The sequence below is a fragment of the Sarcophilus harrisii genome, chromosome 2 (genome assembly GCF_902635505.1).
Source record: "Sarcophilus harrisii chromosome 2, mSarHar1.11, whole genome shotgun sequence".
NCBI lineage: Eukaryota > Metazoa > Chordata > Mammalia > Dasyuromorphia > Dasyuridae > Sarcophilus > Sarcophilus harrisii.
This window is the reverse complement of record NC_045427.1, coordinates 114,352,628-114,375,817: the sequence shown is the minus strand read 5'-3', so window position 1 is coordinate 114,375,817 and position 23,190 is coordinate 114,352,628. Positions and strand designations below refer to the sequence as shown.

Genomic DNA, 23,190 nt, shown 5'->3' with positions numbered 1-23,190 from the left:
TCTACTATTCTATAAGTGCTTTTAAAGTTAGTTTTTTTCTGGACTAAGTTATTAACCTATACCATTGCAGTATCTTGAAGCAGCTTTTAAATTTTTGAGTCAAATTTCACTTTTGCAACAAAAATGAGGAAAATATTTTTTTAAAGTTTTAAATTTTTTTTAAATGAGAAAAATAACATTACCTTTTGCAAAGTTATATTAATGGCTAATATCAGAGAAATTCAAAATATACAATAAAGTTAAATGCAACTGAAATTCTAAGAAACCACTTACAGCAACTCCAGCATGATAACTTGTTCCACATGCAATAAGGATCAAACGTCGACATCTTTGTATTTCTTTGATGTGATCTTTCAAACCTCCCAAATTTACTGAAATAAAGATTGAGTTACATTTTTTAAAGTGTCACATTTGATAGCATTTCAAGAATTTATATTGCCAAAAACAATGAAGACTTTTTTAAAAGTCTTTTTCTAAAGCAAAATGATTTTTTCTATCAAGATTTTTCAAGTAAATATAAAATACTCTTTCTGCTGAAATAAAAATTTTAATTATATAACATATCAAGGAAACATTTTCAAATTCCTGAAAATTACAAACCAAATTTTAGGAAATTTCAAAAACATGCAGTTCATTATCCTCAAGAGAAACCAGCTCATAGGCATTTTACTTCTTAGGATCATGATACTGCTATTTTCCCAATTATGCTCAAACAGTATTACTAATATTAAATATTATTAATTTCACTTCTACAAAATTCATCATTTCCATTCTCATTCCCACCTTTCCTTCACCCCCAATATTACAGGCCTTACTAACTAAACTAATTAAAAGGATCAAATCCTAATCCAAATCTCTCCTTCATCCAATATACTCTCAATACTGCTGCCATATAAACTGCATAGATCTGATCATGTTATACCAACACCCAAAAATCTTTAAATACAGGCCTGTCGTCAAACCCAATGATGTTCCTTTGTCCTTAGCCTACAGAAAATTGGTTCAAAAATCTATATAATTTGACTACAGCTTAACTTTTCAGATTTACTCTATACTGTTCCCCTTCACACTAAATCACAGTCAAACAAAATCAGTAACCATTCTATCAGCCCAATCCCTGCCTCATGCCTTTGTTCTCACTGTTTTAAATGTATATGTCTTTATCTCTATACCCATCTTTTAAGGTTATGATCAGATTCTCCCACTCCAAAGTACTCACTGATTCCCTTTCCACCTCAAGAATAATAGCACTTAGCTGAACCAGGGCAAGAATTGATATAACAACATTTTAAAGAAAAATATTCTGAGAAATATAAGAACTCTGATCAATTCAATGACAAACCACAATTCCAGAGCACTGATGAAATCTGCTAGATCCCCCATATCAGTAATAATAAAAGACTCAAGATGAAAGGAATCAAATTTTGTAATACAACAAAGTAGGGATTTGTTGTTACATTTTTCCTTTGTTTTTCTTCAGTGCAGAGGAGGGTAAAAAGAGAGGAATATAGCAATTAAGGTTGCCCTAAAATATGAAAGGTCACTGAAGCATTTTTTTAATGCAGAGAATACAACTGGAAGCAAGAAACACAGACAAGCAAGAAGTGAATAACTGAAAGTTACATGCTGAATCTATCAAATATGCACACATAGAAATTCAGTTTCAACTATAAAATATAAAATCCTAATCTTTCATATGATCCTTAAAAATTAAAAAATTTAAGAATATCTCTTTTTTTTTTTTTTTTTTTTTTTTTTTGCTGAGGCAATTGGGGTTAAGTGATTTTCCCAGAGTCACAGTTAGGAAGTAGTAAGTGCCTGAGACCAGATTTGAACTTGGATCCTCCTGACTTCAGGGCTGGTGCTTTGTCCACTGTGCCATCTAGCTGCCTTATATCCCAACTCTTAATAATCATTTATGGTGCTACAAAATTTCCCAAAATCTTTTTTATATGTATTTGTATAATGCGATGATTCAAACCAGTTCCAATTGTTCAGTAACGAAGAGAATCAGCTACACCCAAAGAGAGAACTATGGGAAATGAGGGTAGACCACAACATAGCATTTCCACTCTTTCTGTTATGGGTAGACCACAACAAAGCATTTCCACTCTTTCTGTTATTGGTTGCTTGCATTTTTTGTTTTCCTTTTCAGATTTTTTTTCTTTCTTTTTAGATCTGATTTTCTTAGCAAGATAACTGTATAAATATGTATACATATATTGGATTTAACATATACTTTAACATATAATATATATTGGACTACACCTGGACGGGGTGGGGAGAAGGAGTGGAAAAGTTAGAACAAAAGGCTTTGCAAGGGTCAATGTTGAAAAATTACCCATGCATATGTTTTGTAAATAAAAAGCTATAATAATAATAAAAATATATATTTATTTGTATCTTTTACCTGTATCCACTCCACTCCTTTAAGGAATTTCATGAACTAGATACATATTCTGGAATTATATTTCTTTTTATTTGCCTTAAAATTGCCTTAATCAAGTTTCAAAGGTATCATCCTCTCCACCCTAATATTTCAAGACGTGAATAAAGACATGTTTAAGTTCTGATAATAAGTTCCTTGTGAACAGACGGGTTTTTAAACAATTTTTTCCAAAAAATAGGTTTGTACTTCATTGTATATCTATTATAAAAATAAACAAAGTCCACTGGAGTTTATAATACCTATTTGCATCTTCACAATAACTAAGGTACCTTTAAATTAATAAAGAAATATATACTTAATTACCAGTAAAATCATCAAAGTTGACTCTTCCTCTCATTGTGTTAACAACAGATTCAGGCTGCTCAAATATTTCCTTCTGCATAAATGAACTGAAGTTGCCTATAAGCAAAGCAAATTATAACATCATGAGGACAATCTGGAAATCAATACATTAAGTAAAGAAAAATTAGAAAGTTTCAAACAATATTTCATTATTACATTAAAGGAACTAGATTTTGGTTGCATTTTTGAAAACCATTCCCAAAATTTAAAGTTTCTAAGTATAAGAAATTAGAGAGTAACAATGGAGCAAAATATTCAATTGTAAGGATCTAAAGAATTAGCACAATTTTCATGTAAAAATTCTAGAAGAAAAATGAACAAATGAGGCACAGGATAAATTATTTTTATTAAAATATATATAATAAAGAGTAGAGTTATTTGTCATTTCAAAAAAATGCATGTGTCTGCAAATAAGCAATATGAAAATACAATCATTTTCACATGTATTAAATAGGGGGAAGCATAACTATATAGAAATTGTTACAGTGAGGATCTGATTATTCTCTTCAAGAATCTGAAGAGTTATCATTGTGGAAAAGGAAATAGAATTATTCTGCTACCAAATAAGTTTCATGTCAAGAAAAACTTATTAACAAAGGAACTATCCAAAAGTGGAAAAGATCTAAAAGTAGTTCAAGAGGTGGCAGATGGAGGTCCTCAAATATAAGTGAAGTCTTTTTATATATGGCCTAGACTAGATAACTGCTGAAATCTCTTCCAACATATAATGTTGGAAATGTAATTCTGTGATTTCTGTCATCAAAATAGGAACACATTTTCCCACAGAAAGAACATTATAAATAGTTTGTTGGTTTCTGATGCAATGAAATACAAATATGAAGATAAAATGAATCCTAAATAAACATATATGACATAATACATCAGGATGAATCTTCTCAAGTTAAATAAATATTTTGATTCCCAGTAAGTCTTTGAAATCTAACTATAATGTAAAACATTGTTTCAATGCCAAAATGAATTTCCACCCATATTAAATGATTTATAAAGGTGCTCATTCAATATAACCCACTGATAAAACTGGGGACTGACTGTAGGCACTTAGGAAATGTTTCTACCTTTCCCTAAGGAAAAAATGAAACTAAACAACTTACCCTTCATGATCTGCTGTAGTTCCATCTGTAATGTCTGTACAGCTCGGCCAGGGTGATCACCTGCAGTACGTTTAATTCGATGAATAGAAAGACGACCATCCACCACAGCTGCCACATCATCATCCTCAAGAAAGATCACACGGTTGGTATGTTCTATGACAGCACTAGAAAAATGTAAGGAATTGGAATAGAAAGATTAACTATACAGTCAGTGAGCCCTCCATCAGGAAACAAAACCTCTATCAGACCTCACTATGCTTTCTATCTGAAGAAGCTAGTTATTCACTCAACAAATAGCAACTGAGCATCAATAACATATAAAATGCTGTCAGGATCTAATAGAAAATCTTTAAGTTTTGAGATTATGTCTTATTTCTCAAAGTAATAATATAAATAATTAAAAAATATAAATTTCTGGTTCAAATTCAGATTATCCTAGAATTTTTTTAGGTTTCTTTCAATTTTTATATTGGTATTTGTAAGTAATCTCATGCTCTTTATACTACAAATATAAAACAGAAAGGTTTGCTGCCTCTTTTCTAGTTATATAGTCTAATAGTAAAACCATCAAATTTAGCCTTTACCATTTTGTACCAATATACTATGTGAGAAATGGTAATGGCACTTATAACGAAGTTGAGAAAATCAACTGCCCATCCAGAAGGAAGTCATATTACAGGAGATCCAATTTTAAAGATATTCAGGGAGCAATTCTCAAGAAATCTCCAAAAGGAATAATTCCAAAGAAAAGGGGGAAAAATGATAGTGCCCCCCAATCAAAAAGACATCAGAAATTACTAATATCCTTCTTTTTCATCTCTATAAAATCTTCCTAAAAATTAAATCAGTAAGGCTTTCACAATTTTTATAGTATACCACATCTTCACAATTCCAGAAGTAGTAGAAAAAGCAGTAGGACAAATGTAAGATCCTACTCTATTAAATAATTATTGATTTTGAGAAAGTAATTGACTCAGCCGGAAAAAATGTTATTGGGAAGAAAAAACACACTGTTTTACATATACACATTAAAATCACACGAGTATGACAGATGAGACCACAGAGGACAATATAAACAATCCGTGAGAAAATAACATTAAAATGCTAAACAGAGAAATATATTCACCTAATTTTTTTAGATTTTTTTTTAATATCCTGAGTTCAAAAAATATATAAAGAATTTCCTATAGAGGTAAAATTCTCTAATACTTCTTATTCAAAAAAGATACTGTACCAATTACATCAAACTTCAAAGATAACTTCTCTATAACAGTCACAGCAATGTGAAAGAGATTGGTGAAACCCTTCATGACAAACAACCAGGCTGGACAACTAAACAAAACAGTCCATTAATAAAACCATCTTAGATAAATACCAAAGACAGACAATGTGGTATGCCCCAAAATGTAAGGAGGAAGAGGAGCATATGCTGAATTATACTTATATAATTATTCAGTGTTTTAAATATTTCAAATTGCTTGTTGCTATAAAAGCTCCTTCTTTCAACTTTAATAATCTCCTGGATGTTATATGCCTACAAATTAGAGAAAAAAGAGAAATCTTTTAAAAATTATTATAAACAGCCCAATAAACAAGTAGGATGGCGAGTGTCTGCAAACTATATTGTAACACATTACCAACAAAAACCTGTATGTAAGAAATGGTATAAAAGACATTACCAAGATATCTATAATTAGAAAAGGAGATAAACTAGTTATTGCTTCCAAGTGACCAGGAGAATGGTTGTGCTATTAACCCAATAAAAGTACTTAGGAGGAAACCTAGATTTAAGAGCATTCATTATCTCTTTGCATATGTTATGAGATGAGAATAAATATCCAATAAGCATTTAGAGATTTGGAACCAAAATCTCATCAAGAATGGTATACACAGATGTGGAGGTTGGGTTATCAGTAAAAATGTGACAATTAAACACAGAAATACAAGATGAGATTGCCAAAAGAAAAAAAAAATGGAAAGAGAAAAAATGGATCAAGGTCAGAGTAAACTTACAACAAAGGATATGACTTTGCTAAGACATTAAACCATTAAAAAAAATTTTTTTTGAAACAATAGTGGAAGCTCACCTTGCATCAGAAGCAAAGTAATATTCAACAGCTTTTTCTTCAACAGGAAAAAGGCAAGTAGTGCTGTCCACCCGAGAGAGACTACAACTTCCTTTCTTGTCTTTGCCTGGGATATTATGAGCAGACATCATCTCATATACTTAAAGAAACACAATTAAATATAATCTTCAAGCACAACCCTTATTTATCTACCAACATGAAGCAATTTCAGCATTGTCTCAGCAGATTTTGCTCAACAGGCAATAAAAGAAGACCTCCAGACTGTAGTGCTAACCACCTTTTTTCTATGTCACTGGGTTATCAAAATAAAAAGGAGGAGAGCATGCAAAGTATAATACAATTTATTGAATTGTAAATAATTCTCAATAATTGTGTCACCTTTTTAACATTTTAGGTAGTTTAAGTGTAAATTCAGCATCATGAAGGTGCTGTTTTATTTTGGGTTTTTTTTTGCCAAAAACATATATATGTTTTCACTTCCATTTTTCACACTTAACAAAAATTTTAAATATTATATTTAATAAATCAGAATGTTTCCATGGAAAGACAAAAACAATCAATAATATTTTCTTTTCAATTATCTGTTAAAAAAACCTAATTTGTGGAAAGTTTAACAGAAAACCATCATTTAAAGGCAAATTTTAGCTATGCCCATTATATACAAAAATCTCAAAAATAATAAGCAAAAGAAATGAAACAAAAGGGTTTTTCCCTACTATCTGTAAAGAGAAAAAAGATAAAAGAAATCAAGAAAACACCAATTATTTTAGTGTTAATTGTAACAGCAAGCCAAATCGAAACACTGCCATTCTTTGGCAAAATAATCTTCTTCAACTATTTGCAAGACAGACCAAAAGATTAATAATTATTTACATGAAAATTTAATACACTTGTTATATATATTTATAAAAAAGTATATGTATATAGGTATATGAGACATGCAATTTTAAATATGTAAATTCCCAACATCAAATAATTATGGTTTAAGGTCAAAATTGACTTCATGTTGGTTTTTTTGAGAGGAAACGGTGGTTCTGTTTGTTTTAAGAAAGAGTTAAGGAAGATCAAACAACTAAGCCACCAATGTATATCCCACATTCATTATTTATTTTGATATTGTAATTATGAAATTTGGGGATGAAGAAGAAACGACCAGAAGAGGTTGAGAGTTAATTTTTCAAACAAGTACCCAACTCTTGATTAAAGCATGCATGGAGATTTCTTTTCCAGTTCTTAAGCCTGCATACCACATCTTTAGTGTGTAAATATGGCTTTCTACCAATTCAATTTACTTTTAAAGTTTGTATAACTTAATACATCTGATGTTTTGTTCATTCATTCAACAACCATTTATTGCATAGCTTCTGTGAACAAACTAACAAGCTCTTTGTTTTTCAAGATAATTTGGTGATTTAAACTTTTAGCACCACTAGTGCTGATATAATAAATCTGGTATATATTTTTAAAAGACTTACACAACTTTGAACATTGGGAATTTCTTTTTATGACAGAACTTTTTAAAATCCAATTACATTTTTATAGAACAATAACGGACAGGATAAGGACTAGGATTATCTTTAAACCCAAAGTCTTCCCTCCTTTCATTTACTTTAGTCACTACAAGAAACTCTCCTTTAGTTATGAAAGATGTCTTGTCTTTTTAAAAGCAAAACCAGTAGCATAGGTAAGCCACATTTGTACTCAAATGGTGCCCAAAAACTCCCTGATGACTGGTAGCCAACACTCACAGAGCAAGAGGACCAGCAAAAAACCAGGAAGTTACCTAAGATCTCCCCAGTTTCCTTTAAGAACAATGTTAATTCAAGCCTCTTAAAGAATTCTAGAGCAATTCTAGAGCAAAAGAATCCACAAAAAGATTAAGTGAAACAATTGTCCAGCCCAATACAACTAAAAAGTTTTTTAGTAAAGGGGGAAAAAAGTCTTTAGTAAAACGGGAATATAGCCCAGCTCAGCACAAATGGTATTCAGGCAACTGAAGCCCCATGGTCTAGACTCAGCAAGTTAATGCCATAGGCACAGCCAGCTGTGAGACCTCCAGCCCCAGCATAAGAGGCAAACCGCCAGTCCCAGAACCTAGGGCACAACAGGCATGATTAAGCCAGGCCATCCCAGACAGTGAGAAAGCTGCCAGCTCCAAAAGCACTAGCCCAGAAAGCCAGTGACCAGATCCCTTAGTACTTGGTATAAAACCCTAGGACTATACCTCTAGCACTCCCAAGAGCAAAAATCAACAAGAAACCCTGATCATAGAAAGCTAACAGGGAAAATAAAAACAAGCAGAACAAGATGACAATGTGAAAATACCTACACTTCAAAGGGGAATAGGAATTGGTCTTAGGCCCCAAAAATCCCCTTGAAAGAGCTCAAAATATATTTTTAAAATCTAGTAAGAAAGGTAGGGGAAAAAAAAGAAATGAGAGTGATGCAAGAGAATAATGAAAAAGAGTCAACAGCTTGGATAAGGAAGCACAGAAATTTCCTGAAGAAAGCAATTCTTTAAAAAACAGAATTTCCCAAATACAAATAATAATAATAAAGCTACTGAAAAAAAAACACAACTTTTTTAAAAGTAGAATTGCCCAATTGGAAAAGGAGATTCAAAAGATATGAAGAAAATATTTCCTTAACAATTAAAATTGGGCAAGGGGAAGTTAATGATTATGAGACATCAAGAATTAGTCACACAAAATCAAAAAGAACTGGCAGAAAGCCATGATCAAACAAGAGCCTGGACACCATCTTTCAATAAATTATCAAGGAAAACTTATTGATATCCTAAAACCAGAAAGTAAAATCGTCATTGAAAGAATCACTTCTTGGAAGAGATACCAAAATGAAAATTTCAAGGACTGTTGTAGTCAAATTCCAGAACTATCAGATTAAGGAGAAAATGCTACAAGTAGCCAGAAAGAAATAATTCAAATATAAAGTAGCCACAGTCAAGATTACACAAGACAAAGCAGCTATTATATTAAAAGATTAAAAGGCTGTAAATATGATATACCAGAAAGCAAAGAAGCTTGGATCACAAGTAAGAATCAACAATCCAGAAAAATTGATATGGACATTTAATGAAATGGGGGACTTTTAAATTTTCCCGATGAAAAGACAAGAGCCAAACAGAAAATCTGGTCTTCAAATACAAGACTGAATATAAGCATAACAGGGTACACAGGAAAGAAAAAAAATGGTATTCAATAAGGCTGAACTATTTATATTCCTACTTCTTAAGATGATACTTTTAATTCTTAAGAACTGTATCTCTATAAGAGCAATTAGAAGGACTATACTTGAAAGTTGTGGGTATAAATTGACTTTGATAGAATTACAGCAATTTATCATAGAATAATACACTTTGACCAGTTAGGATTTATACCAGTAATGCGAGCTTAGTTCAGTATTGGCAAAACTATCAAAATAATTAACCATATCAATAACCAACAGAAATCATGTTTATCTCAGTAGATGCAGAAAAAGCTTTTGGAAAAAAAATAGCATCTATTCCTATTAAAAATACTAGTGAACATAAGAATAAAGGGAGCTTTCCTTAAAAGTATATCTATCTAGAGGGAGCTAGTTGCTATAGTGGATAGAGCACCAGCCCTGAAGTCAGGAGGACCTGAATTCAAATCTGGCCTCAGACACGTAACACTTCCCGACTGCGTGACCCTGGGCAAGTCACTTAACCCAATTGCCTCAGCAAAAAAAAAATTTATACCTATCTAAAACCATAAACAAGCATTATATATAATGGGAATAAGCTAGAAGCATTCCCAATAACATCATTATTACAAGGAGACCCATTATTACAACTATTATTCAACATAGTACTAGAAATGTTAACTTTCGCAAAAACAGAAGAAAAAGAAATTGAAGGAATTAGAATAGATAATTATCACTCTTTGCAGATGACATGATGATATACTACAGATTCCTACAGAATCAACTAAAAACTACTTGAAATAATTAGCAATCTTAGTAAAACTGCAGGATATAAAATAAACTCATAAATAATCATCAGCACTTTTAGATATTACCAACAAAGGTTAGCAGCCTGAAACAGAACAAGGAATTCCATTAGAAAAACTGTAAACAATATAAAATATTCGGGAGTCTATTTGCTAAGACAAACCCAGGAACTATATGAACACAATTACAAAACACTTTTCACACAAATAAAGTTAGATCTAAACAACTGAAAAAATATCAATTGCTCATGTGTAAGCTGAGCTAATAATCGACAACTCTATCTAGATTAATTTAATTATTCATCACCATACCAATCAAACTACCAAAAAAATTTATTTTACAGAGCTAGAAAAAAATAACAAAATTCATCTAGAAGAACAAAAGGACAAAACTATCAAGGGAATAAATGGAAAGGAAGATGGCCTAGCAATACCAGATCTAAACCTATATTATAAAGCAGCAATCATCAAAACCATTTGGTACTGGCTAAAAAAATACAGTGGCAGATCAGTAGACTATATAAGCTACAAAGACACAGAAGTATATATATACAGTAATCTATACTGCTTGAGAAACCAAAGGACTCAAGTTTCTGAGATAAGAACTCACCATTTCACAAAAACTGTTGAGAAAACTGAAAAATAGTATGGCAGAAACTAGGCATAGATCAACATTTCACACCATATACCACATTAAGGTCAAAATGAGTATATGATTTAGACATAAAGAGTGATACGGTAAGTAAATTAGGAGAGCAAGGAACAGTTTACTTGTTAGATCTATGGAAAAGGGATGAATTTATGACCAAACAAGAGACAAAGAACAGTATGAAATAAAAAAAAGGATGATTTTTATTATATAAATTTTAAAAGTTTTTTGTACAAACAAAACTAATGCAACCAAGATGAGAAGGAAAATGGAAAGATGGGAAATAATTTTTAGAGCCAATGTTTCAGATAAAGGCCTCCTTTCTCAAATATATAGGGAACTGAGTCAAATTTATAAGAATTCAAGTCATTCCCCAACTGACAAATGGTCAAAGCATATGAACAGGTAATTTTCAAGTGAAGAAACTAAAGATATCTGTAAGGATATGAAAAAATAATCTAAATCACTACTAATTAGAGAAATGCAAATTAAAATACCTCTCAGGCATCACCTCACACCTATAAGATTGGCTAATATGACACAAAAGGAAAATGATAAATGTTGGAGAAGATGTAGGAAAACTGGGACATTAATTCATTTTTGGTAGAATTGTGAACTAATCTAACCATTCTAGAGAGCAATTTGGAACTATTCCCAAAGGACAAAGGTATAAATTGTGCATATCCTTTGATTCAGCAGTATCTCTACTGGGTCTGTATCCCAAAGAGATAACAAAAGATAAGAAAAGACCTACATCATGTACAAAAATGTATGTAGCAGCCCTTTTTGTAGTGGCAAATGAGTGGATGCCCCTCAGTTGGGAAATGGCTGAATAAGTTATATTATATGAATGTAACTGAATATTATTGTGCTATAAGAAATGATGAGTAGGCAAACTTCAGAAAAACCTGGACTTATATGAATTGATGCAGAGTCAAGTGAACAGAACCAGGAAAACACTATACCCAATAACACTGTGATATAATCAACTATGACTGATTCTCTGTTTTCAGCAATAAATGATCCAAGATAAGTCCAAAAGACTCATGATGGAAAATAACATCTGCAACCAGAGAAAAACTATGAAGTCTGAATGTAGATCAAAGCACATTATTTTCACTTTTTTGTTGTTTTGGGGGTTTTTTGTGACTTTTCCCTTTTGTTCTTTTCTTCTTTCATAACATGACTAATGTGGAAATGTTTCTGGCATCATCAGGACATAGTCACATAACTTTCTTACAAAAACTATATACATATATCCTATATGTAAATTTTAATAAAAAAGTAGACCAACATTAACAATTACTTAAAAAATAAAATAGTCTTTCCACCAAAGATGAAGGTAACATTTAAGAAATCAGGCAAAGGCTGTTTCTAATCTCAATAGCCAGATTTTTAAAAATAGAACCTGATTTGTTAATCAGAAATATTTTTCTGCATCTTATTATATTTCCTTTCCAAGTTTTAATTTTATTTTTTCTAAAAGCTAACTGTACTTAAGTATTTAAAAGAATCTCCAAAATGCACTGCTAACTCCTTTATTTAATGAAGACAATACATTCTTTTTCCAAATTTTCTTGAGCCTTACTAATATTTTTTTCATTATTTCTAAAAATTCTATTTTAAAAGTATTACATTATACCACTGGAACAACTGGTTAACAGATCTAGAAGCTCTAGGTTCAAGTTCTCTTTACTAACCAGAAGATCCATGCCTAAAAGGGACAAAAGTGATATTGTCACAAAAAAGTACTGATCTAGAGGAGTCACATGTGCAAAAATGTTTGTAGCAACCCTTTTGTAATTGCAAGGTACTGTAAATTGAGTGGTTCCCCCTCAGTTGGAGAATGGCTGAATAAGTTATAGTATATGAATGTAATGGAATATTATTTGCTCTATAGGAAATGATAAGCAGGCTGGTTTCAGAAAAGCCTGAAAACATTTACATGGACAGATGTGAGTGAAATGAGAACACTACATACACAATAACAAGATTATATAATGATCAACTGTGATGGAATTGGCTCTTTTCAACAATGAAGTGATTCAAGGCAATTCCAATAGACTTGTGATACAAAGTGCCATCCACCTCCAGAGAGAGAAATATGGAGACTGAATGTGGATTAAAGCACAGTACTTTCACCTTTTGATATTGTTTTTTTTTTTTTTTTTGCTTTTTTTTTCTTGTGTTTTTTTCCCTTTTGATCTGATTTATTTTTTGCACAGCATGACAAATGTGGAAATATATTTAACCTATAATTTGGTGTCTTGGAAAGGGGAGAGAGTGGGAAGGGGGAAGAGCATCGTGAGAAAAACTTGGAACACAACATTTTGCAAAAGTGAGCAGTGAACACTATCTTTGTACGTATTTGGGGAGGAAATGCCATTGAAATATATATATATATATATATATATTTTTTTTTTTTTTTTTTTTTTAAAGCAGTTTTAGAAGACCAAGATTCAAGTTTTAGTTCCAGGACTTAGTAGCCATGTGACTGTTTATAAATCAATCAACTAATATTTGTGAAGCATCTAATACATACCAGGAACTGTGCTAAGCACTGGATACTGTAAGTCAGCTTCTATGAGTTTCCTCATCTATAAAATAAAAATTATAACATCCATACTAGATAACTTGTGTGGCTCTTGTAAGAGCACTTGTAAATCAGCATTCTAAGAAAAATTTAAATGATATTATTGATTGAAGTCAATGTGCTATTTTTTTTAAAAAGGTAAGTAAAAGAAACTATTATCTATAGAACTGAATTGGATATTAAATTTTAGATTACTTCATGTCTTTCCTTGTGACAGATTTGCATTATTTTTTTAAAGAAAGCAATAATTACACATTAATGATGTGGTTCTCAGTTTAGTTCTTCTAAGTCCCCCTTCCTTTTCTCTTTGATAACAATTTTTAATATTAAAGTAAATACACTATAAATATATATATACACATATCAAGAAGGCACCTTTTTCCTGTTTTATGGATATTTCATCAATAGAATGATCCATAGTTTGTACAGCTGAAAGTACAATGTGAAAAAGACACTTAAGTGAATAGTAAAAAATTAAAATAGAAATAAAACTATCAAAAATATCAGCTATTAATCTAAGAAGAAATTAACATGCAGAATAAAAATATTTATCAATCAAGCTAATATATTCTAGAACAGCCATACTATTAACCCCCACTGAGGATGTATTTTTCCAAATAATGCATAGCTTATATTAAAACAAATTATTTAAAATAATAAAATCCAGTGCATGTTAACAGAGAAAAATAAAATGGAATGCTTTATGACTGCAATTTCAGAAATTTTCTAAAATCTCATGTATTTCCATTTTTGTTAATAAACAAATTAAAAAGTAGTCACCTAAAAGTCAAATTCAAGCAAGCCAAATGCAAATTGCAAATTAGAAAAGATAAAAACAAAGCATCCTAAAAAAAGTAAGAGCACATTTAGAGGCCCAGGGCATTCACTCCAAGAGCAGGGAATTAATGGGAAATCAACAAAAGAGAGGTTTCAAGATCCCTCTCTGTCCATGCAATCAAAGGGCACGCTTCCCACCTCTTTTTCCCTGAGATCCCCATTGTGTGAGGGTTGATCCAATCTGAACCCTAGCTAAAAGAGTACACAACAGGAAAAAAACAACTACTAGTCATCAAAATCATAAAAAAACAAAAGTTCTTTCAAAATGTTACCTAAACAGAATTATTAACAAATACAGTTAAAGAAATGTTTCTTTATACAAGAAAAAAAAAGCCCCACATCTCCTACACTGTTGTACAAGTTTTCCTTCACAACAGCTGGTTGCAGAAAGAATTCATACCTGTTCTGTACAGTATTGGGATATGGTCCGTGGAGAGTTTATGCTCACTTCGTACTCCTATCAAGAGGGGGCTTCCTCGTCTGCAATTACAAAAGTGCTAAGAATAAGACTTTGTGTATTATAGAGTTGGAGTTTAAGAATTCAACATACTTAATGGAAGAGTCATTCTTCCTCCCACGTCCATGTCAACACTAATAAACGAACACTTCAAAAAAGAATCAAATGGATACAATGTGGTTTTACTAGTACTCTGGAAAGAAATCTCCATTTGTAGAGGAACAGAAAAAGGACTCCACTATTATCAGGAACTTAGAACTGTCTAACCAGCCAATTTGAAATAGCAGAGTGATAAGTACTATTTCTAACTAAATGAATACAATTTAGCCATGATCTAAACTATCCCTCAATTTTAATTACGAACTTTCTGATGAATTACGTATTCACCACTTTAATTTGTTTTAGGAAAATTTAATAAGGAAATCTAGGTCTATAAAAATAATGGGATAACGATATGCTTCACAAAAAGTATCCCTTAACAAGAGCTACCATTTTTTAAATAATTTGGCATGGATAAAATTCATTAAGAATGCTTATCATGCACAAAAGGTTTCAAATCTTTTAAAATATGCAGAACAACTTCAGTACTTTCCTTTAACACACAAAAGAACTATATCAAATTCTAAATAATCAAATGGAAAAAAATTCTAAACTTTCAACATCCTCAAGGAGGCATCCCTATATATCTACACTATAAAAGAGAAAAGAGACCCGAAAACTTTTTTTTGTACTAAGCACAGTTATATGTTTTTTCTACTACTAAAATCCTACCTCTGTCAAAGAACAGCTAAAATGCTCAAACACAGTCTCTTTTTTTTCTTGGTGTGAAATTCTGTTTTAAATTCAGCATTTTGGATGTCCAGATTTTTGAAAATAGGTGAAAGTACCTGCTTGTCTCTCCTCATAAAGGCAAGTGATCATGAGTGTAAAATACAATATATTCTCAAATGTGCTAGTTAGTTTTACTGAAATGGTTTCCTCTTTGCACTATTTTTGATCATAAGAAAGGGCTCTCTAAATAGGGGGAGAATATATGTAAGTTGACAAGTGAAGGTGAAGCAAAAAATTAGAAATAGCCATTTAAAAATATGTAAAAGTGAAAGCTCTTCTTTGGCTCCAATGCCATCAGGGGTCAAAGTTTAGATAATGATAAATAAGGTAGCTTACATTCAAAATTACTTTTTCAAATTAAAAAAAAAAACATTCAGGGGAATCATAATGGTACAAAACTAAAATTTTGTTTTAGAAGAATTAATAAAATTATTAAATAGCAAATATATCGATACCTTGTACCTACTGCTTGTCCAGGATAATGTACACTCTTAAACACAAGTGCAAAGGCACCTTCCTAAAAAAAACCAAACAAACAAACAAAAAAAAAAAAACAAGTTTTCTCATCATATTTTCTGTAATCATATACTGAATTTGAAACTATCAATCAAGCAATAAGTATTTACTGAATGTTTTTCTAGGTGCCAAGCACAGCACAAGTACTGGGAATACAAAATAAAAACAAAGTCATTACTGTCCTCAAGGTGTTTACATCCTAAAAGGGGAGACAGCATAAGCTAAGTAGATTGTAAGGTAAATGTAGAGTAAAAAGAATATAATTTTGGAGGAGGGCTTAGTAGCTGGAAACCCTTGGAATGGTCTCCTATAGGAGATGGAACTTGAGATAACTCTTAAAGGAAATTAAGGATGCTATGATGACAAGAACACCCTAAGCTATGGGATCAGCCAGGACAAAAGAATGGAAGAAGGAAATGGAGCACCTTGGGAAAGAACAGCAAGTAGGATAGTATGGTTATATGCAAGACAACATATAAGAGATTAATGGGTTAAAAGATTAGAAAAATTGGGAACCATTCAAATTTATGCACTAGATGACATGTATAGAAGAAGACTTTAGGAAAATCATTTTGGCAACTAAATGGAGGATGAAGTGGGGAGGCTTAAGACAAGGAGTTTAATTTAGAAGGCCACTGCGTGATCTAGGTAAAAATGATGAGGGACTGAAATAAGGAGGTAACTTTGTAAAAAGTATGTACTCACTGATTTCAAATATTTAAAAGGTCATGTAAATTCAGCATAGTTTCCCAAGGGGAAAAAAAAAAAATCAATGGATTACAAGATAAATTCCACTTCAATATAAGGAAGAACTAACAAAGAACTTTGCCCCAAAATAGAATGGACTGCATTGGAGGAGTTAAATTCCCAATGTAAAATGTTTTCAGGAAGAAGCTGATCGCTTGTCAGGGATATTTTAGGAAGGACTCATGTTTCAGGCAGAAACTTCCTGAATTAGATAACTTCCAATGTTCCTTCCAACCCTAAGCTTCTATGGCTCTATAGTGTCCTTTGTATGTTATGGGTATTACATATAAAACACAAGAGAAGCAGAAAATACACAAGGAAAAATCATTTCTTTTTAACACAAATTTTAAAAAGCAGAACTTGTATATCACCAACTATTTCCATTACAGTAAGTTCTGACAAAATATGCTTTTTAAAATTTAATATTATTTTAAATACCAGTTGCTGGATTACTCTCTCCACCAGTGTTGTGAAACTGATATCATCACTTTCTCGGTTGTCATACATGTATTTAACAAGTTTAGCAATTGACTCTGTATCTGTTTCAGATTCAAAATCATAACCTTTGCTTTCCTGTTAAGAGAAAAAAATACTTAAGACACAATGTTCCATTTCTAAATTTATCTCTATATTTTCCAAAATTTCATCATCTCCTCCTAACATTTTTTCTGACATCTATCATCCTATTCTACAGATTAATGAAAATAAGTACACATACTAATTCCACATTATTATCAGTATCTAAAGTAGTCTGATTAATATTTTAGATGAAAATTTTTCTCAAATGTTTACATACACATAGTTCTAGATCACCAAGTTTCAACAACTATACTATAATAAATTCTACTTAACAACTAGGTAACAAAAGTTAGAAATTTATATAGTAATTTGAGGTTTTGAAAGAATTATACATTAGTTCATTTGATCCTCAAAATTATCCTTGGAAGCAGATGCTATTATTATGCCAATTTTGTTAATGAGAATACTGGACAGAAATTGTCTAGGGTTCTAGAGTCTAGAGTTAAAAAACTGGTACACATTTATGGCTGAATCTGAACTTAGGTCTCCCTGTCTCCAAGTCTAGCACTCTACTCACTATGCACCCAAATGTCTCTAACAGTGTTAAAGTAGTTATCTACTTTAAACTATATTGAACATAATCTATATTTATATTTCCTTGATAACTTGGAAGTCATTCAAAGTTGTGCAGTGCTTTGAAGGTCCTCTTAAGATCATCATTAAATAGAGCATCATAAGGTAAAAGATTTTCCTGAAGTTATATTGATCAGAAGATATCTAAAAAGAATATTTCCTGATCCATACTATATTTTGGGAGCTGGAAGACAGAAAGAAGGAGGTGGAGGCAGGACACAGGAGAAATTGTCAATTTTTTTTTAAGATTAAATAAGGAATTTGGGGAATAAAAGTTGTCAGGAAAAAATCTGCTACTTTTATCAGTCCATAAACTGATAAATGAGAAATAATATTCTAGAGGTTTCTTTTTTGAATAATATTAGAAACAAATAAGAGATAAAGCAATTTACATATTTTCTGCTTTGGTTGCTTTACAAAACAGATATTACTTCTATAACAAACAAAAAATAGAAATTTGCTTTCCTTTTATTTAAAAATATCAAATCACAGTGATCTACAATACATTTGACATGTTATATTAGTGTTCACTGTGCTACTCCTAGATAATATATGAAATATTTCAAGGTGGTTTCAGAAATGTGGAATCAAAAAAGGTGACAAAGGTGCCTTATTACAGAGTACTTAAGCTCAAAAAATTCTTCTCGGACATGGCTCTTTTCAATAATGAGGTTATCCATTTTCAATAGACTTGTGATAGAGAAAGCTATATGCAACCAAAAAGAGGACTGTGGAGACTTAATGTGGATCACAACATAGTATTTTCGCTTTTTTGTTGTTTGCTTATTTTTTTTCCTCGATTTTTTTTCCTTTTTGATCCGATTTTTCTGGTTCAGCCTATGCATGGAAATACGTATAGAAGAATTGTACATGCTTAACATATATTGGGTTACTTGCTGTCTAGAAGGGGGGGAAAGAGGGAGAAAAAATTGGAACACAAGATTTTGCAAAGATAAACATTAAAAACTACCTTGCATGTATTTTGAAAATAAAAGGCTATTATTTTAAGAAGTTTTTTCAAATAAATAAATTCATCTCATTAAGTGACCATCCTTCTGATACCTTTCCAAATTTATCCAGACCAGTTCTCAATGAGATAGGCAACCTACCACCTAGCTTAATATACAACTTCTCACTCTTCTTTACATCATATATGTACTCTTATATAATTGGAGATCTGAGGACTTATTTAGATCCTTTTGCTTACCAGAAACTTTCGCAAATCTTTGTAGTTGGTGATAATCCCATTGTGAATTACAATAAATTCTTTAAAAAAAAGAAAAAGATATAATTGAAAATACATAGTAGATGACATCCTAATGAACCCAAGCATATAACAATTCAAGCAAAAGTTTTATAGATTATTGCTTATATGTAGAACATCTTGTTTTACAGTTTATTTATATACTATCTTTCTTTATTCTTGTTTCTGCAATTACAATGTAGACAGAAAAGATCTTTGAAACGAAAATACTTAAAATTCTTCATTTCCAGGGATGATGTTATTCAAATATAAAACATTTTTTTAAAAAATAAGGTGATCTGATTTAGACTTATATCTCGCATGTTTGCCAAATGATCCATTTGTAGAATGGAACTAGGAAGTGAAGTGACAGCACAGATAAGATTATCATGGTTCAATTAATTCATCTTAAGCAATGATTTTAGAACATCAGAAAATTTGCCATTAAGTATAACCACAAAAGTATAATACAAAAACAAAAATGAAATATATGATAACTTCTTTTTAAACGTATTTGACTGCCTAATTTCAAAGAGCTGATAATCAATTAAAAAAATTATTTTTATCCATACACACAGACACACATATAAAAATACCAACTATTTCCAATGCTAAGTTTTAAGCAATATACAATCCTAGAAGAAAAAGATATTTGAGTTGAATTTCTTAGATGATTAAAATTTACTATGAAAATATACAGATCAATATTTTGTTATTTACTTTTTGCTCCCCAAAAAGTAGCTTAATTAAACTACATTAAATTCTCCCTAAAACAAATAAAAAATATTTTTGTTAGTTTAAAAAAGGAAAGAAATACATAACATCCATTAATATACATTCCAAAGTGAAGCAAAAATAAAAAAACTACTTTAGAAAAACTGTATAATCATAATGTATTTTAAAATGTTTTTCGAAGGTGGGGAGACTATGTCTCAGTAATAGGGTTTCTGGAAAGTCTTTGTACAGTTTTCAGTTTTGGTAACTTCAGAAATAAAAATACTTGCATCTGAATGTTTATACATATCCCTTCAAAAAGAAAAAAAATCTGAAATTTTAATAAAAAATGTTTATACTTATTGAGTTTTGTGAATTATGAATAAATATTTAATTCTATTTTTGTTTCAATCCCTTTGACTGAAGATGGCAAATACTTATTTTTTTCAAGGCAACTAAGGTTAAGTGACTTGTCCAGGGACACACAGCTACTGAGTGTTAAGTTCTGTGTAGGAATTCTTGACTCCAGGACCTGCATTCTATCCTTTGTGCCATCTAGCATCCCCACTAAAAATAACAAATACTGAAGAAAAAAAATCAATAGCATTCTCATTGTAAGTAGGCTCCCTACAGAAATATAATTGACAACTATTTAACAAGAAACTATGGCTGAAATTCAGAATGAATTTGAACAGTCCCAAAAGTCAGTGAGCCAAAAGTCAATTGAAATGAACATACAATGCATAGAATCCTAACAGTATAACTTCATAAGTGTGCTTACGATGTTATAATTGTTCAAATGGTACAAGAAGATTACTGTGTTAAATCAGACTCCTGTCAACTGATGAAGTAAAAAACTGAAAATTCTAACGTTCTCGACAAGTTGACCTTTTTTGACAAGCAATTTTTCACAAAGTTAACCATCACAATTGCCCCATATAGCATATAGAAAAGCCTCACAAGTCAAGCAATATAAAAGATTCTCCAGAAGTTTATGTCTGCTATACCACTAAGAAATACTACATTCCAGGGGCCTTTCTTTTTTGAAGAAAATGGTCAATGGCAAATCTTCAATGTCCCAGAATTGATTTATTCCCAAACTTCAGGGGTTACATCTATTAAATAAAACCATTTTTCAGTAAGACAGGGCACCCTGTCTCACAGGCTTATGACTGTTCCTGTATAATAAATACTTTCTTAAAGTATGGATTGGTAAAAGAGGTCTGAGGTCCTCCTGCTTGACTATTTCAGTTATCTGATCTATCTTCACTAGGTTTCTTCTTAAAGAGCCTGATCAAAACTTCCTTGTTTGAATCATAACCTTGTTCTTGGATGACATTAAGGCCAGCATTTATTATCCTTTTAATCACTAAGCATCATCAGCTGATCCAAGTTTTTACAAAATTCAAAAATCTACTAGGAAAATGTATAACACAAAGATGGTAGTTATGTTCAATTTTAATATTTTTAAATAACCTTTCAAATCTTAATTTTATAAGTTGGTACTTCTGAAGCAATTAGAACTTAAAACTGCACTAAGACTTTTGGAATATGGTAAATAGATCCAATTACAAGTAGTGAACTTTTAAAATCAAAAAATTTGGTATGATAGCTTAATTCTAAGCCAATTCAATATTCTCTGAAATACAATTTCTAAACAGAATTTGAATGTCTCAGCACCATACCAAAAAAAAAACAAAAAAAAACCTGTGTTTCACATCTTGCCTTCTAACATTTGTCCTGTTGCATCTGAATTTGTCCATACCATTGTTTTTATCAGAGCGCTGTGGATGGCTATTAACTGGATTAGGCTCCCCATGGGTGGCCCAACGAGTATGAGCTATTCCAAGATGAACATCAAATTCTATATCCAAGTCCATATCCTGTTGTTCTGAAAAAAAATAACAGAAAATTATAATCTTAAATCATGCAATATAGAACCTGTCAAAAAATAATAAACACAAGTACTAAAATATTATTCAACTGTAATGAACAAGATATCTTGAACAAAATATCTCATTCAAAAATACTTAAATCATAAAGAGTTAATGAGTCTCCCCAATTGATAAATGGTCAACAGATAGGAACAGTTCTGAAGAGAAGAAATCCAAAGTTTCTAGTCATTAAAAAAAAGTTCCAAATAACAAAAAATAAAAGAAATGCAAGTTAAAGCAACTCAGGTTCCAAGTCACACCCATAAGATTGGTAAAGTTGACAAAAAAAAGGAATGAACAATTGCTAGAGGATCTGAAGGGAAACAAGTTCATTGTGGCACTGATCGGAGAGCAGTGAACTCATTTAGTCACTTTGGAAGGCAATTGGTGAATAGGTCCAAAAAGTTATTAAGCTATTAGAACCCAGAAAATCCTTCTTTCTAATTACAACACAATTACTACTCCTAATTGGTCTTCCTACCTCACATCTCTCCCAGCATCTCTACCTGCCCAGACCTATTTCTCTCACAGCTACCAAAGGAATTTTCCTGAAGTACACATCTGACTATGGTACTTCCTACACACAATAAACTCCAATGGCTTCCTACTACCTGCAGTTTGAAATGTAAACTCTTGTTAAGGCTTTAAAAGTCCTCCACGATCTGGTCCCAACTTCTCTTTCTAGTCTCACTGGACATAACCTTCCTTCCAACTCTCTGCAATATAGTCAAATTGGCCTTCTTATATATAGTTCCTTATATGCCTTCTTACATATTGCTTTTTATATATGAAATACTCCTTAAAACATTTCCTCATATATGATATTCCATCTCCCATCCCTATGCCTCTGTACTAGCTATTCCATATGCCTGGAATGAACTCCTCTTCTCAGAGCATTTCTCTTTCTTCAAAATGCAACTCATGTACCATCTTCTAAATGAAGCATTTCCAGAAGCTTTGCTCTTCCCTCTCAAACTACTTCCTATTTAAATAACTACTTTGTACTCGATTCTCTCTATATTCATTCTGTATATGCATAAACACCTAAATGCACAGATACATAAATCTACATTTTTAGACATAAAAATATGTTTGTTGTTTCCCCATCAGAACATTAATATACCTCTCAAGAACTGTTTCTTCACTAGATTCATGTCCCTAATGCCTAGCTTATTGATTAAATGACCCACTTAATCCAGTCCAAGCTGGATATTCCTCCATACTTTGTTAATGCCAAATCTTTTCCCAAATATCTCAGTTCTAACAACCTATATGAAGACAGAAGACACCCTAGAAGTCAGATAGCTTCAACAAAATCTCTGATTCTTCTCAGTCAAATTCTTCACTCTTTCTATATGATTTCTCTTCCATTCATCTCTTCTTTTGCATTCATACTGTCACTATCCTAGTCCCATTCACTCTCTGAGACTATTATCTCATCCTCCTATGAGATTTCTTTGCCTGTTTTTTATTTACTGTTTTACTTAATATGATCTTTACTCAATCCTATATACTTGCTGACATCTCTCTGAAACATA

The 23,190-nt window shown here is 31.5% G+C and overlaps 1 protein-coding gene across 3 annotated transcripts in view; it reads right to left on the bottom strand.

The window, feature by feature from the left end:
- GFPT1 (glutamine--fructose-6-phosphate transaminase 1) overlaps positions 1–23,190 on the bottom strand; it is a 62,483-nt gene that overhangs the window by 25,116 nt on the left and 14,177 nt on the right. Inside the window, exons 4-14 of one of the 3 annotated variants that reach the window (XM_031950618.1) lie at positions 21,484–21,609; positions 18,969–19,027; positions 17,048–17,182; positions 15,802–15,863; positions 14,459–14,538; positions 14,197–14,250; positions 13,597–13,650; positions 5,991–6,096; positions 3,904–4,067; positions 2,753–2,848; positions 274–371 (exon numbers count right to left, since the gene is read on the bottom strand). In XM_031950618.1, coding sequence (XP_031806478.1) covers positions 274–371; positions 2,753–2,848; positions 3,904–4,067; positions 5,991–6,096; positions 13,597–13,650; positions 14,197–14,250; positions 14,459–14,538; positions 15,802–15,863; positions 17,048–17,182; positions 18,969–19,027; positions 21,484–21,609 — 1,034 coding nt within the window. The remainder of the gene's footprint in view (positions 1–273; positions 372–2,752; positions 2,849–3,903; positions 4,068–5,990; positions 6,097–13,596; positions 13,651–14,196; positions 14,251–14,458; positions 14,539–15,801; positions 15,864–17,047; positions 17,183–18,968; positions 19,028–21,483; positions 21,610–23,190) is intronic. The other 2 variants (XM_031950619.1, XM_031950620.1) reach the window with 2 other exon arrangements.